We start from the raw sequence: 15,490 nt of genomic DNA, 5'->3' as shown, positions 1-15,490 counted from the left end.
CATCCTTCTCCCTTCCTTCAAGTTCCAGCTACTCTCTAGCCTTAAACTCTGATCTCAGTCCAGTAAGGCTGCTGCTTGCTGCCGCCACTCACTCTTACTCACACCCCTGCTGGTGACGTGGGGAAAAACCATCTGGAAAAACCAGGATGAATGTCAAGTTTTGCCTCATTTGTTTCCTTTCTGTTAGGGAGGGATCGTAGCAGTTCAGATCCTACCTGCACTGGGTGATCACCAATTCCTCCGAACAGTTACTTTATATATTTTATCCAGCTTCTATAATTATTCTGGCAGAAAAGTTCATCTGATACAAGTCATTCCCCTATGGCCAGAACCAGAAGCTGTGTGCTATTTCCATTTATTGAGCCTGTCTCAAAACTGTCTTGGAGTGGGCAGCAAAAGTTTCTGTTGGCAGGTAACTGACTTGATCCTAGTTCAGTCTATAGAGAATGCAATGACCTCATAATTTGGACTCCAGACAAAGCTATCTCCAAGATATATAACTGATATCAGGCTTAAGTTTAGGTATTTGTTAAAAATTATGTGTTCCTGAGAATATGAAAGAATTCAGGAGACTGTTGGGTTCAAGGTATTCACATTGCTTAGTATTCTTCTCAAAGGTGATTAGACGTAGGCCAGAAGAACCAAGGAAATTAAGAACCAATGTAATGAGTGACTTGGTGAGAAAGGCATACTTCTGAAGGTAGACTGGGAAACTAGGCTCTTTTAGGTTATGAAGTCATTGACTAAAAATCATAAATAGCACCCAGTGTCTCTTGGGGATGCTGGCAAGAATCAAGTCCATCAAGTTGGTCAGCTTCACTGGTAATTTAAAGAATGCTGAGGAACAATCACCAAAATTATTTGAAATGCTATTGGCACCCAACTCCAGTACTCTTGCCTGGAAAATCCCATGGATGCAGGAGCCTGGAAGGCTGCAGTCCATGGGGTCGCTGAGGGTCGGACACGACTGAGCGACTTCACTTTCACTTTTCACTTTCATGCATTGGAGAAGGAAATGGTAACCCACTCCAGTGTTCTTGCCTGGGGATTCCCAGGGACGGGGGAGCCTGGTGGGCTGCCGTCTATGGGGTCGCACAGAGTTGGACACGACTGAAGTGACTTAGCAGTAGCAGTATGGTTTCCTTAGGTGGGGGTGAGAAGAATCATTCTGAAAGCCTGCAGGTCTGGGTCTCACATTGAAAGGAAACTTCTGGTAATCCCTAAGCTTGGTCACCTGGGATGGTTACTGTCTTCTTTAGTAGGCGTGTGGTTTTCAACCCTGGTTTATTGGACTGGGTCTAGCCAGGGGACAAAAGCCACATCTGTCATTTTAACAGCATTTAGTAGAACGATTATTAATCATGTATTGGACAAATAATAAAATGGCAAAGAGCAGACCCCGAGGAATCACAGAAGTAACTACAGGAAGCAACGACAACCCACAGAAGGGAACGACTGGGGATGACGAGGTGTTAAGGGTTGGCGGGGGGGTTGCTGAGAGCTGGACTGCCAGTGTCTGAGGGGGCCCAGTCCAGGGTGCTGCTGTCTCTCGGAGAGGATGTTAAGGTGGGTTCCAGGAGGGAGGAAAACCTGCAAACTGGAGGTAGCTGCAGCTACTAGACCCAACTGCCAGTGCAATGCTGACAAGACAGGAAGCGGTGACTGCACCAGCTTCCCAGGCTCCCTCTAGCGCCCCCCCACTGGCAGAACCAAACAGTGGGCCCATCTCACAAAGCAGATGCGTGATGTGCAGAGGCCCTGCGCTTGCATCCCAAAATACAGAAAAGGCTGGAAGCTAAGACAACAGCTTAACAACCAACACACCGGGAAGATTTAGGCTTAAATGGAGAAAGATTTAAAATAAAACTATAGCTCTGATATTTTTACGTTAGGAAGGCAAAGTGCATATTTGATATTTCAGACGTGATATTTAAGACAGTAAGTCCCATTAGAATGTCACTTTTATAACTCCACTTTAAAATGCATAATTGAGTAATTAATTTAGACTTGCAATTTTTAAATAGTGACATCTAAGTTTAAGTAGAGTATAAAAACATTTAAAGTTTCCCTTATTTATAAGTTTAAATGTATTAGTTTCTATAAGAATTTAGGATTGGGGAAGATTTTGCATGCTGTCAGAAATACTGAAGCACTTTAAAAAGAAATAAATATATTAAATTTATAAATGCATTTAAAGCATTTGAAGTGCTGAGCTAAGGTTGTAAATAGGACCAAGCATTATTCAAAGGCTCCTCCAAAGTTATTGCTACAATCTATTAGACTTATGTAAAGAACAATAAAATGTGTAAGCTGAACTCAAAAGCCCCCCAAAACTTTAACTTGTGTCTTAAATTGAATATTGATTCTAAAGACAAAATTATTAATTGTACTATTTATTAAATGATTACTAATTATTATACTTATTAAATATTATTTTTAAAGCCACATTTAAACCTATTAATATTTAAAGATTAAAAAAAACATTGAGGGATTTCTCTGGTGGTCCAGTGGTTGAGAATCCGCCTGCTGATGCAGGGGACATGGGTTCAGTCCCTTGTCCGGGAAGATCCCACACGCCATGTGGCAACTAAGCCTGTGCACCACAACTACTGAGACCCGCTCGCCCTAGAGTCTGTGCCCTGCAACGAGAAGCCACCATAACGAGAAGTCTGCACACCGCAAATAGAGAGGAGCCCCCACTTTCTGCAACTAGAGAAAGTCCTTGAACAGCAACAAAGACCCAACACAGCCAAAAATAAATAATAAATAAAACAACAAAAAAATTGAAATCTTTTCTGCATAAGGAATCCATTGTCCAGGTTCCCCCAACCCCTGCTCCCTACCCTATGAGGTTTTCTAGAAACAGTTCAAGAAGAGCAAGAGAAGCAGCTTTGAGTGGACATCAAGTTTAAAGGCCCCCAGGCCAGGCAGACTGGTCTCCCTGGACACTGAGACTGGTACCCACCTGCTGACTGCAGCTCAGTCTTCTCAGTGTCCCCGGCACACCACGAGGCTGGCCTTTCCTCCCTGAGACATCAGTAGAGGGGGCAGCAGAGGCAGTGGTAATCAGAGGCCCATGGAAATCTTGACATAAAGATTATCCCAGTGGGCCCAGTGGAATCACAAGGGTCTAAAGAGTGGACAAGGGAGGCAGAATGGAGGCTGGGGTGATGCAGCGTGAGGGGGACTCAACCCATGGTTTCGAGTTTAGTGTTGAAGAGGCTGCAAGCCAAGGAATATGGGCGGCCTCTGGAAGCTGGCAAAGGTGAGGAAATGGGTTCTCCCCTCGGAGCCTCCAGAGAGGAACGCAGCCCCGCCAACACCTAGATCTCTAGCCCAGTGAGACCCAGGTCAGCCTTCCAGCCTACAGAATGTGAGATCACAAATGCACGCTGCCTTTTTTTTTTGGGCTGTGCTCGGTCTTTCTCTGGTTGTGGTGAGCAGGGGCTCCCCTTTGTTGCGGTGTGTGGGCCTCTCATTACAGTGGCTTCTCTGGTTTCCGAGCACAGGTTCTAGGCGCACGGGATCAGTAGCTGTGGAACACAGACAGTTGGCCCACAGCACGTGGGATCTTCCTGGACCAGGAATCGAACCGGGTCCCCTGCATTGCCAGGTGGATTCTTAACCACTGGACCACCAGGTAAGCCCAGCGAGCGCTCATTTGTGGTAATTTCTTATGGCATTGAGCGGGAACAAAAGCAGATTTTAAGGCTGATCCCAAATTTAAAGCAACCTTCTCTAGCCACCTGGTCTGGGGTCACTCACACATTACCCACTAGTCACTGGGTTTTGCCATTCTGTTTCATTCAGTGTTGTTCATTACTTGAAATACCTGTGTTCACCTGACTGCCCGCCTTCCCCCATTGGATGGTAAGCCCCAAGAGATGCAGGCACACAGGTTTTCTGTCCCATCACCGCATGCCCAACACCCACAAGTGCCTACAATGCAGTGGCAGTTCCACAAATATTTGGTAGGAAGATGAGTGGCTGGATGAGTGAATACAGGTAGTGCACCAGTGACGTGAAATCTACCGAGGCAGACCTCTCGGCATTCCTAGTTCACTGTGCCAGTCTCTAAGGCTCAGTGAAAAGTGTGACTGTTCTCCTTGACCTCCTCCAGGGTTTTCAATCAGTTCAGGATACACCTCTCTGAAGGCTCTTACAAAGGCTCCCTCCGGGTCAAACACTCAGGAAAGAGACCAGGCTGGCTTCAGAAGAGACCTTGCCTTTGCAGACTCTGTTCGGTGTTTTCCAAGCTCCTCCGCAGACAGGCTGTTCCTCCAGGAAATGACTTGCCAATCCAGATGAGGATGGCAAGCAAAGCCCAGGGGAGACTGGCTGAGGTCAGGCTGCTGCCTAACCCAGGGGTGGAGGCAACAGGAAAAGGGACCTAGAAGCCGGGAAGGCGGGTTCCTCACACCGGGAGTGTGCAGACAGGATGCAGAGGTCTAACGGACGCTCTCAGACTCAGAATTTGCAAATGGACACGCTTGCAAATTCAATCAAGACACACAGCCCGGGAACAGAGTAATGGACAAAATGATGTTTATTGAATCTGTTTTGGAAACAGACAGCATGAAAGGCTTTTGGTTTATGAGCTCACTCGGAGTTTAAGAGTCGTGATCGTTTCCTGTCATTAAACCTCAGGCACGGAAAGATCCTACCTTAAATAATGAAAACGAATCTTCATCTCATGAAGGGGAGAAAAAGTGGTTAAAAGCACTACAGCTGTTGCTCTTGCAGTAGCTCTGATAGCCTGAATGCTCATAAACATCAACAGTTTTTCTATGTACAGTGTGAAGTATTTACTGTACAAATATCAGGTGTGTACATCAAAGTTACAGTTGTGAACTAGCTAACACTCATTAGCAGTTAAGTACACTGGGTCTATACTGACGCTCTCATTCTTAACCTAAGGGCTTACACATTTAACTGATGACTGCTGTCCTCATCAGAGGCATTTAGTATATGGAAAAAGCATTTAAAAACATATATATCATTCATGTTGTAAACTAAAAAAGCAAACCCAACCATGATTAATGACTTTGCTGGGATCAGTAAATACTAGTCCCGAGTGCTAAGTGTGCCAATAAGGACAGAAGCCATTGGTTAAAGAAATCATCACATGTTACCTACTGATATTCCATTTGCTAATGCATGTTGGTGAATGCGTGGACTTTAGCCAACACATCCACAGATTATTTTTTGTTTGAAATTCTCAGAAGGTCTCCTTTGCGTATTTTTTCTTCCATCACTCTCTTAAAAGGATATAAACGAAACAACTTCTTAAACAAAATTTCCAAATCAGAAGCCATCAAAAGCACTACTCTGGTCATATTTCAATCTTCACCCAGAAGGGAAATACCGTCAAGGATGAGATGAGTTTAGAAGGTCTCTTCCTCTGTTGGCAGCTTAGACTGTCCTTATCCTCTCTCCAGCTGTATTGGAAGCCAAGCTGGCTCACAGCTCTGACATTTCATAAACAAAGTTTCCAAAGACTAACAGGATACCTAGAAGGTGCCAGAAGTGTTCAGGGCCTTCTTTTTTTTTTTTTTTTTTTCTGGAGTTGTTGTCAGGGGACCAGCAGACAAATACATAAAGAACAGTGGAGTGAAAGGATATAAAAAGTCCAGACCTGTATGGAGGAAGCAGTGTTGAGAAGATATTATATGATTCAGATGGTAAAGAGTCTACTTGCAATGCCAGAGACCTAGGTTCAACCCCTGGGTTGGCTAGATCCCCTGGAGAAGGGAACGGCAACCCACTCTAGTATTTTTGCCTGGAGAATTCCATTGTCAGAGGAGCCTGGTGGGCTACAGTCCATGGGGTTGCCAAGAGTCGGACACAACTGAGTGACTAACACTTTCACCTTTTATACATAAATAGTACCAAAGCCTGCTGATCCAAAGAACATTTCCAGACCCCAAAGGTTAGACATTCCAGGCACTTCTAGGCACTGCTTTAATCATAGGGAATGAACATGTCTCCAAAAGGTCTTGCCCACATCAGCCCTGGCTCCCCCCACTATAAGGCACTGAGACATCTCATTTGCTAGACCCCTCTGCTCCCGAGGCATGCCGAGTCTCCTCATCTCAATACAACTTTTCCTATAAACCATGACACTCACAAACACAGGGCTTACCAGACTCAAATCCAGCTGCTTCCAGAGCTCTGTACCTCGGGGCCCCACCTACCATGGATTGCTTTCACCCTGAACCACTCCTAACCTCCTTTCCTAGGGGGTTTGCTATTTTTCTGTGTGAAGACCCACCTCCATGGGAAATGAGCGGTGCAAGATCTACATGCAAATATTTGCAAGCGATTTTATTTTTGAAATGATGTACATTAAAAAAAAATTCAAGTCAAATCCAGGAACAGATTAGTTGGTTGGTATCAGCTGGCCCCTCCCCCATGACAGCAAAGGGGTCAGTTTCTGAAATGAAAGAGGGAGGAAGGCACCAGCTATTCCACCAGGAAGGTTAGTTCCTTGAGTTGGGGAGAAAGCCTTGGAAAGGGAACGCTGAAGCTTAATTAAAGATGGGGTTCCTCTAGCCGTGTGGCCCTCCTGGGCCAAAAGCCAAAGACAGCATAAAGGGTCTGGGTATAGGTGAGGAAGAACCCTCATTGGCCAGTAATTCTGAAACTGAAATGGAAGATGCATTCCTGGTCAGGCTTGGGAGGGGCTGCAGTCTACTTTTACTCCACACGAGAGAGTCAAGAGGTACATCTCTCTACTGCCTCTTTTCACCCACCAGCCTCTGTATCACGAAGACTCAAGGGGAACTCCACATGCCAACACAGCCTTGCTGGCTTTGTATGTGGTTTGGATGACCTCCAGCTATAGGAACGCCAGGGGTGCTGTGATATACAGTCAGGAGGACCGGACAGTCCATTATCTGAGAATAAAAGCCCAGTGAGGAAGATCTGGGTTGAGTCAAGCAGGCAAGAGGGCAGACATTGGGCAGTTAGATCTGTGTGGCTGCAAAAAGGTGCTCACCGTCCTGAAAATGGAGAGGCTTATGACAAATGTCCCCTAGGGCACTCAGACTAGCCTGTATCCAAAAAGGCAGAAGGTGGCATTGCCCAGAGGAAGTGCTCCCCTCAGTGATCCTTGGGGATGCAGCTGCCCTCATCCTGGTTGCCAGGCAGCAGCTGGGAGTCCTGGGAGATGGGGGTTCAGCTCAGGGAAGCACAGTTCAGCTCCGAGTCCTCCTGGCTGCCCGTGGCCCCCTGCTCTGGCTCGTCGGGACCGTCGGTGATGTTGGGCTCGCTGGAGCACTGCCGGTGGGGCGGTGGGAAGCTGGGCTGCAGCAGCAGGCACTTGTCCTCACCACCAGACTCCTCCCCTAAGCCCGAGTGCATCATGGTGGCCATGGCCAGCAGCTGGATGTCCGAGTGGGCATTGGCCACTGTGTGTCGCCGGACGCTGCCACACTTCTCTAGGTAGGCCTCCCCCTCTTGCTCCGTCAGCGGGGTCAGGGCCATCTCGTTCAGGGGCCGGCTGACGGGGGTTATTGGGGAGGCGTAGTTCAGGAGCGTGACCTTGGGCCGGACCCTGGAGTGGCGCCTGGCTGCAAGAGAAAGACCAGCAAAGGCTGTGATTGGGTGGGGGTGGTAGGTGTCAAAAACTCCTAAAGAATTTGGCAGAAGAGGGAGGTGGCAGCTCCACCTTCAGGGACGGCTTTAGATGAAGCCCTGAAGCACAAGGAAGGAACTTGGCTACATCTATGTTTCTCTTGTAACTTCACCTTGTTCGTGCCTGATCCTGCCTATGGCCAACATGCCCTCCCAATGGATGTTCCATGACAGATGAAGGAGCTCCAAGGGAGTCTCCTCACATTTGCAGCTGCTGCCTCAGCTTCCTTGGATTTGCCCTCAATTCCCTTCTAACCAGTCTTGTCCGAAGACCTGAGCACCGGCTGGACCAGTTGCCCAGAGATGCTCTGGGCTCCATTCAGCATGATGAGCCCCCTGCAGTGTCAACAGAGGAAGTGGAAAAGGCCTCATAAGCTCAAGTTCAGAGGAATAGCTAACTGGGGGGACCTTGGCTATCAAAGCAAAGGCAGTGGCACATCCTCTGGATCATCATGGACCAGAACCACCAACAGTCCCAGCAGCTTGATGATCTGAGGCCTGAGTTCTGTTCAAGTTGATATTCTGGCTTCAACCAGCCTTTCACAGCACCAAAGAGGAGATGAGGCTCCGTAGATGGCCCATGGAGGCAGCAGAGAGCAGTGGATATGAATTATTTTAAAAACTGCTGCTTCTCAAATTCTTCCATTTTGGAAACTATGCTCAACCTTGACATGTGTTCATTTTTTGAATCCTCCTAAAAATTGAACCTAAGTTATGATCATTTTTCATAGTTAAAGTGGGAGATAACATGAGCATCAAAGAGATAGGAATTGGCGTACGCTCACACAGCTAGAACATAGAAGAGCTGGGAAGCTAGAACATAGAAGAGCTGGGATGCAAAACAAGGGCTGTCTCACTCCAGACTCACTTGTGCTCGCTGTCCACACAAAGCATATATAGCGATAGTTGACTAAGCATCCCGAGGGAAGGACAAGCCAAGTACATGAGGTTCGAATCCAGGGAGAAGAGTCGGAAGGAGGAAGCCTGTGTACAAATAACACCCAGTTGTGAAGGTCTCTCCTCTCCCACCTTTACAAGGACCACGCCAGTCCTGAGACCTCCAGTGTGGCCGGGGCAGGGCCCAGGGCAAGCTTGCATCCCCAAGGCCCCAGGAAAGCCTCCTCTGTAGGCACCAGCCTCCTATTCCACTGAGGCACCATGTTAGCAGCATGAATTGGATGAAAGACCCCAGCGAGGCAGAGGAGGTGAGGATGGAGGGCTGAGGAGGTGAGGATGGAGGGCTGAGGAGCGGTGGGGTCTGGTCAAAGCCTCTTTTTTCCTTCTGCCCTCTTCCAGCCAGTGCACACACCCCCCGCCTTCCAACCTCCCAACCCATCGGCACCTGTCACTGCTTTCCCCAACTCCCCCCATTCCTAAGACCTGGAAGACTCCTAACACATGCCTCTCTCAGCAGGGGATTCCAAGGGGATAAATGAGGAAGGCCTGACCTCGCTGGTGCTCCCTCCACCCCTGACAGGATAACAAAGGGTGGAGGGGGAGACCTGAGCTCTAAAGGGAGAGAAGACGGCACTCGCCAGTCACAGACTGGCCTTGGGACACTCAGCCCATGCTGCTCTAGTTTACTGTTGGGTTTTCCCATGGATCTGGAGGCCCTGAAACATGCAGTCATCACCTTCAAAGCTCATGCGCCTTGATGGGCATTATAGTGAGGGTGCCGTGTTCATCTGCAAAGTTCTCAGCAGGTCCCATCACTGGATGGTCTTATACATCCATACATGCACATATGCATATGCATATACGGGCTTCCCTTGTGGCTCAGCTGGTAAAGAATCCGCTTGCAGTGTGGGAGACCTGGGTTTGATTCCTGGGTTGAGAAGACCCCTGGAGAAGGGAAAGGCTACCCACTCCAGCATTCTGGCCTGGAGAATTCCATGGACTGTATAGTCCATGGGGTCGCAAAGAGTCGGACACAACTGAGCGACTTTCACTTTTCATATGCATGTATGTGTACACGCACACGTGTGTGACTATATGCACATACACAAATATGTATACACAATGACAAGAGAATAAAATCCTAACCCTTAGGACTAAGTCACCATGACTACTCACTTGGAGCCCCCAGGAGCTATTTGATGGCAACAGCAATTATTTCTCAGAATCAGGTAATAATACGTAGAATTTAGAACTTACTGAGTGTCTTCCCATCCATCATCTTACTGTTGAGTCCCAATCTCCCTCTAAAACACTAGGACATCTCTCATCATCCCCATTGTTCAGATGAGGAACACTGAGGCTCAGCCCAATCCTCTGAAGCCCTAAATGGCGGTGCCCAGACATCCCTAATACACACTGCTGCGTCTCCAGCCTCCGTCACTGCTCTTGAGCCAGCCCATTCTCTGAACTCAGGCAGCAGCAAACACTGCCTGCAGCAATGCCAGACAAGAGGCTGGGTCCTCACGCTCTTCTTTGGGGGAGAAATGATATAGGGGACAAAACGCCAAGGAGCCAACAGGACAGAAGAATCTATGCCAGACGTCGGCAGAGGTCCTCTCTGAAGCGTGGGTGCTTGCACGCGCCAAGTCTCACATTTCTAAAATGTTCCCACATTTTTACAATAACCATGTATTACTTTTATGATCGCAAAAATCGATAACTATAAAACAGAAGCACCGGAAGAGTTCAAAGAAGCAGGGACCCCATTAAAGAACCATCCTTTAAAAAAAGTGCCCTTGAAAACAATTCATCTTCTCTCCTGCTGCTGTTAAAAGCAAACACTCAAGGTTGGCAGTTGGAAAACCCAGGTGGTGGCGGCCCTACAACCAGCCTAGGAGGAAACTGGACTGGACAGTGAGTGCTTACTACCTGCAGATCAAGAAAGAGGAGAAATCTGGAAAAAAGCCCAGGCTCAGGACGTGGGATGAGGTCTGGGGGACAGACATGCATGGTAGACACACAGCATCTCTGGAGGAAAGAATTCCTTGGGTGGTTTCCATCGTTCCCAACCTGGCAGAATGAGCTAGCAAGCTGTCTCAGATGGGTGCCTGGACATCGTCCGTCTCTCTCACACTGTTAGTCTAGCAGCCTAAAGGTTCTGGAGGGTTCTACTTGGGCTTTTGTGGAGAGATGGAGCCAGAGGGGGGCTGGCCAGCCTGGAGGAGGGGGTCCCCATGATGCCCCCCTTTCAACAAACGTTTCAACAAACGTCTTGAGCTTTGTGCAAAATGTTGTGTTTGCTGCGGAGAGCAAAGAGGAGCATAAATCTGATATGAGGCCTCACACAGGGGCTGGAGCACAGTGGTGAGGGGTGGGTGGGGGAAGTTTTAGGAGCAGTCATTAGTTGAGCATCTACTATGCACTCTATCCGAACAGGAGAGGTTTCACTGACACGATCTCCTGACTGCTTTGCAGAAAAGGAACCTGAGGTTGACATGCTAAGTCATTTTACAGTCATGGTTAGTGATGAAACTGGGATTCAAGCCCAGGGCGGATAGCACAGCCCTTGCTCCTGACTTTCTGGAAGCCAGCACACACATTTGTGTTAAAACCAGGTCAACACAATGTTGACCAATATCAGGGCAACCAATGTCAGGGCAGGGGTACAAATGAGAGCAGGCTGGGGAATCAGAGGAGGAGGAGTTATGAAGAGGGGGCTTCTCAGATGGGCCTAGTCCTCTGAGGGTCAGACAGACTGCATGGCTGTCCGTTCATTCATTCCCTCCCTCAGAGGAGAGGTCTACGCCATGCCTAGCCAACAGGGGAGCCACATGCAATAAGTCTAAGGGGGAGACGGACAAATAATCAGGCCGTGACTAACACAGCATGGTAAGGTCTGGGATGTGGTTTGAGGTCCGTAGAAGGAAAGGGGAGGCACACACAACTCCTCATCTGGGGTGATTCCACAGGCCCCAGACCATCCTATTGGGCCTGTAATACAGCTGTTGGTAGCTCTGCCGGGCCCCTGCCCAGCGACAGGGCAGCCTCTTCCTCCTCTGTGTTTGGCCCTCCACAGCTCAGAGACGTTAAGTAACTTACTCCAGGGCACACAGCTGAAGCCCACCCTGGTGGTTTCCACAGCCCTGCTCCCTCTGCAGCCAGCCCTGCCTCTCTTAGGACAGTTCCCTGCCGCTGACCCGGAGGCTGCCAGCTCCTCCTCCTGCCTTCTGGGCACAATGTTCTGGCTCCCAAGCCTGGGTGTGGACACAGCAGAGACCACAGGGGCGGCTGGGCTGTGTGAGTCCCCTGGGCAGGCCGTGTGTGCTTGCAAAGCTCCCCCCAACGTTCAGAGCCGCCTCCCAGAGAAGAGACCACAGGGGCCCCTTGGGAGGCCTTTAAACTGCAGAGTAGGCTTGGAGCTGATAGTCAGCTCGCCACACTGTGGCTGCTTGTCCTCTTTGCCTTCTTTTTCTTATTTGCATCAGGGAAAGCTGGGCCCTGCCATTCGGAGCAGGAAGTCTCCATAGGGGATTGACTGAGCTGTGGGTCTCCCGCCTGGTGCCTAAAAGCTGGCCCCTCCTTGGCAAGGGGGCCCACGGAGGAGCAGCAAGAGGGGCTGGACCCTGACGCCTCCTGCACCGCCCTCCCAGCCTCCTCCTGTATTTGCTCCTGCCTCACTCCCCAGGCGACCCGCGGAGCCCTGGCATTCGTCCCCCTGCTCTGAAGCCAGCCCTGGCAGCTCCCTTCAAACCCCCAGAGAGAAACAAAGCCCGGAGGAGGCGGTTCTTTGTTGGGGACTCAGTTCCCAGGCCTTTGATCTCCCAGGCTTTCGGCCAGGCCCCACCGGAGTGGCCCCCATCAGGCGTGTTACAACACCTGCCCATCAGGTTCACGGTGGGCGTCTCTCTTTAGGCCCTGGCACCTGAAAGTCCATGAATGCCGACTGATCAAGAGGACAAGTTACTGTATCTTGGGGCAAAGGACCCTCCCCCTGGAGCCACAATGGAGAGAGATGAGTGGCAGGCCCGGGCCTTTGTGCGGAAGAAACGAGCGCTAACTGAGCCAGGGCAGCAGCCTGGAAACTTGGGAAACTGGAAAGGTAGAAATGTGGGCCTGGCCTCTGACAAATTGGCCTGTTTTTTTTTTTTTTTTTTTTAAGATTTCATTATTTTCCTCCTCACCCACTACTCCCTCTGCCCAAGAAAAGTGACAGCTTTGGAGGGAAGGACACACACACACACACACACACACGCTCACTCCATCACGTCCTGGGACTCATCTTTTCTCTCCGAAGCAAGACTTGCCCATCCATGAGATGAGGCTTAACTCTCAGACCCATGGGCCTGGCGGGCAGGAAGAGGGTCCACCCGTGAGTCCCTGGCTCAACCTGCCTGAGCCCGTGAGTACAGGTGGGAGCCCTAGAAGGCCACTTCTCCAGCTCTGGTCACCTACCCCGTGTGACCCTGGGGACGTTTCTTACCAATGCAGAGTCTGAGGTCACGACAGCATGCATCCCCAGAATCTGGTAGGATGACTACATGCCAAGTGCTTGCTCGGGGCCTGGAAGGTGACAGGTGTTTTGAGATGCTGGGCCCAGCTGCCCTTCACCCCTCCCATCCTGTCAGGCCCAGAGAGGTCATGGAAAGGCCTCCGGAGATTTCTCACGTCCACCGCCTCTGCTCCGTCTCTTTCTACCTCGGCCGGTTGTCACAACAGGCAGCTACCTCTTCCACAGACAGGAGAAGAGCCTCTGTTCAACTGAGGGGAAGACTGAGCCGCAGAGAGTCCTCTCTTTATCTAGAAAGGGGTGTCTTCCATAAGGAAGGGCGCTGTGGTGGCCATTTTAGCTTTTTGGTGTCCAGGGGTTGGTTGCGGATGACGTCCTGGCCCCAGATACCTCTGGCACTAAGGACCGCGTGGACAAAGAATGCTGGCTGCCATACCACTAAGCAAAGGATGCCCTGGCCATCGAGCCAGCAGCCACTGCAGCCACCCTGGACTGTGCACCCTCAGGGGATTCAGGATGGAGAAAAGCTATAGGAGAGCAGGCCTAGACGTTAGGGTATGTATCAAAGGACTTTGAGGTCAACATGTACACACGGCTGTATTTAAAATGGACAACCAACAAGGTCCTGCTGTACAGCACAGGAACTCTGCTCAGTGTTATGTGGCAGCCTGGATGGGAGGGGAGGCTGGGGGAGAATGGACACATGTATGTGTTTGGCTGAGTCCCTGTGCTGTCCACCTGGAACTATCACAACATTGTTAATTGGCTTTCCTCCAATATAAAATATACTCCAATATAAAATATACTCCAATATAAAAGTTTTTTAAAAAAGGAATGACTTCAATGAGCCCAGACTCTTGCATCTTCCCACATGTAGAAAAGCACTAAATTCACAAACTTGAGATATCTATTTTTCTTTAATTAACAGTATTCTCTCATAGGAATAACAATATTCCAACTACCTGGTCTTTGTTGCAAAAACTTCCATACACCCTAGTTCCTCCTTCCCTCTTTGGAACAGTCCTCCAGAGCTATCTGAGAGGCTGTCTTCTATGCTCAAGTACTTAGTTTTTCCATTGACTAAAACATAATTCTCAGTTTTTAGGGTGTAATTTTTTTCAGTCGACAACTGAGAAGGAAGGACCAGTTTCTCTGCGGTCCCTCAGCACCATCAGTCACCTCTTGGAGCTGACAGGGTGGGTGGGGGGCGGGTGGAGTGTGGAAGAACAGCTGGCCAAGGGCATAGAGCTAGGGGCTTTGAAAGCCTGTCTCTAACAGCCAAGTGACCTTGACCTGCATTTGCCTCACCTGTGAGTGGGAACGTGGTATCCAGCCCACCCCACACAGTGCCCAGGACGTGGTCTGTGTCCCGGGGCTTCCCCTGCCGTCAGCCACTCTGCAACTCTAAAGCTCTCTCAGTTCCTCGAACGTTGCACCCTCTTGCTCCCCACCCACCTCCTCATAACCTCAAAAGCCTCCCAGAGATCCTTCCCTTTGCCTGGTCAATCTTCCCTCCCCATTGACTCAGCTAACTTGTATTCATCCTCCGGGTCCCACTGCAGAGATCACCTCCTCCAGGGAGTCTTCCCTGATTGCCCAGTCCTCTTGCTGTGGGCCCTGGACTTCCCCAATCAGAGCACTTGTACACTGATGAGTCATGGTCCCTGTGCCAGAGGGCAGGGGTGGGTCAATTTTGTCACAGATATCACCTGCAGCAGTTCACGAGGTGCCAGGGACAGGGTCTTCTTAGTACACATTTGTTGAAATAATAATATAATAAAAAAGTAATCAAAAGAAGGTCATTTCCTCCCTTCTCGGGTTCTACTGTGACAACGCCCTAGAGACAACGACTGTCCTTGGCACAAGAATAAAACCTCAGGCCTTTGATTACAATTTGATGAAAGTATGTATGAGTCTTATTATAGCTGAAAAGTTGAAGGCATCCCCTCTTAGAGCGAGTCCTCACTGAACAAACTTCCAAATCCATTCGCGTTCCCAGCTCCAGGCCCAGCAGATGGTGGGGTCCCTGCCATGGCCCGGCTAACCCGCTGGCATGCTGACATCTCCTTGTATCCTCCTGCCCCAAACTTGGGGGCCAGCTGGCCCCGCCAGAGCAGGAAAGTGGCGCCCAGCCCTCCTCACGGGGAGGGCAGGGGACTGTTTTCCTTCAGCCGGCTCTTGCCAGCTCCTGGGTGGAATCAGGGAGGAGGGAGGGAAGGAGGGAGGGAGGGTGGAGGACCAGGCAGGCAGAAGACTGGGGCCAGCACCCTCAGATTTGTGGTGACTGTGGTTAAACTGGTGTCTCCAGAGAAATATGAAGGGGCCCTAAAAACTGTGGCAGGCCTTGCTTTCTTCTGCAGTCGGGAGGCCCGGGAAGGGGCGGGAAGCCCGCTGGAGGCTGGTCCTCCCCTCTTTTCTTTGAAGCCCAGCTCTGTCTCCATTCAAGCCAGA

General features: G+C 49.8%; 1 protein-coding gene across 14 annotated transcripts in view; it reads right to left on the bottom strand.

Annotated features, from left to right (window-relative positions):
- Nucleotides 1-6,309: 6,309 nt before the first annotated feature.
- PRR5L (proline rich 5 like) overlaps nucleotides 6,310-15,490 on the bottom strand; it is a 156,411-nt gene continuing 147,230 nt past the window's right edge. For 12 of the 14 annotated variants that reach the window (XM_070804052.1, XM_070804051.1, XM_070804049.1 and 9 more), the window contains one exon: nucleotides 6,310-7,571. In XM_070804052.1, the coding sequence (XP_070660153.1) occupies nucleotides 7,177-7,571 (395 nt within the window). In that variant the 3' untranslated portion in view covers nucleotides 6,310-7,176. Of the gene's footprint in view, nucleotides 7,572-8,503; nucleotides 8,620-15,490 lie in introns of all 14 variants that reach the window. The other 2 variants (XM_070804055.1, XM_070804056.1) reach the window with 2 other exon arrangements.

The sequence above is a fragment of the Bos indicus genome, chromosome 15 (genome assembly GCF_029378745.1).
Source record: "Bos indicus isolate NIAB-ARS_2022 breed Sahiwal x Tharparkar chromosome 15, NIAB-ARS_B.indTharparkar_mat_pri_1.0, whole genome shotgun sequence".
Lineage (NCBI taxonomy): Eukaryota > Metazoa > Chordata > Mammalia > Artiodactyla > Bovidae > Bos > Bos indicus.
This window is presented reverse-complemented; position numbering and strand designations above follow the sequence as displayed.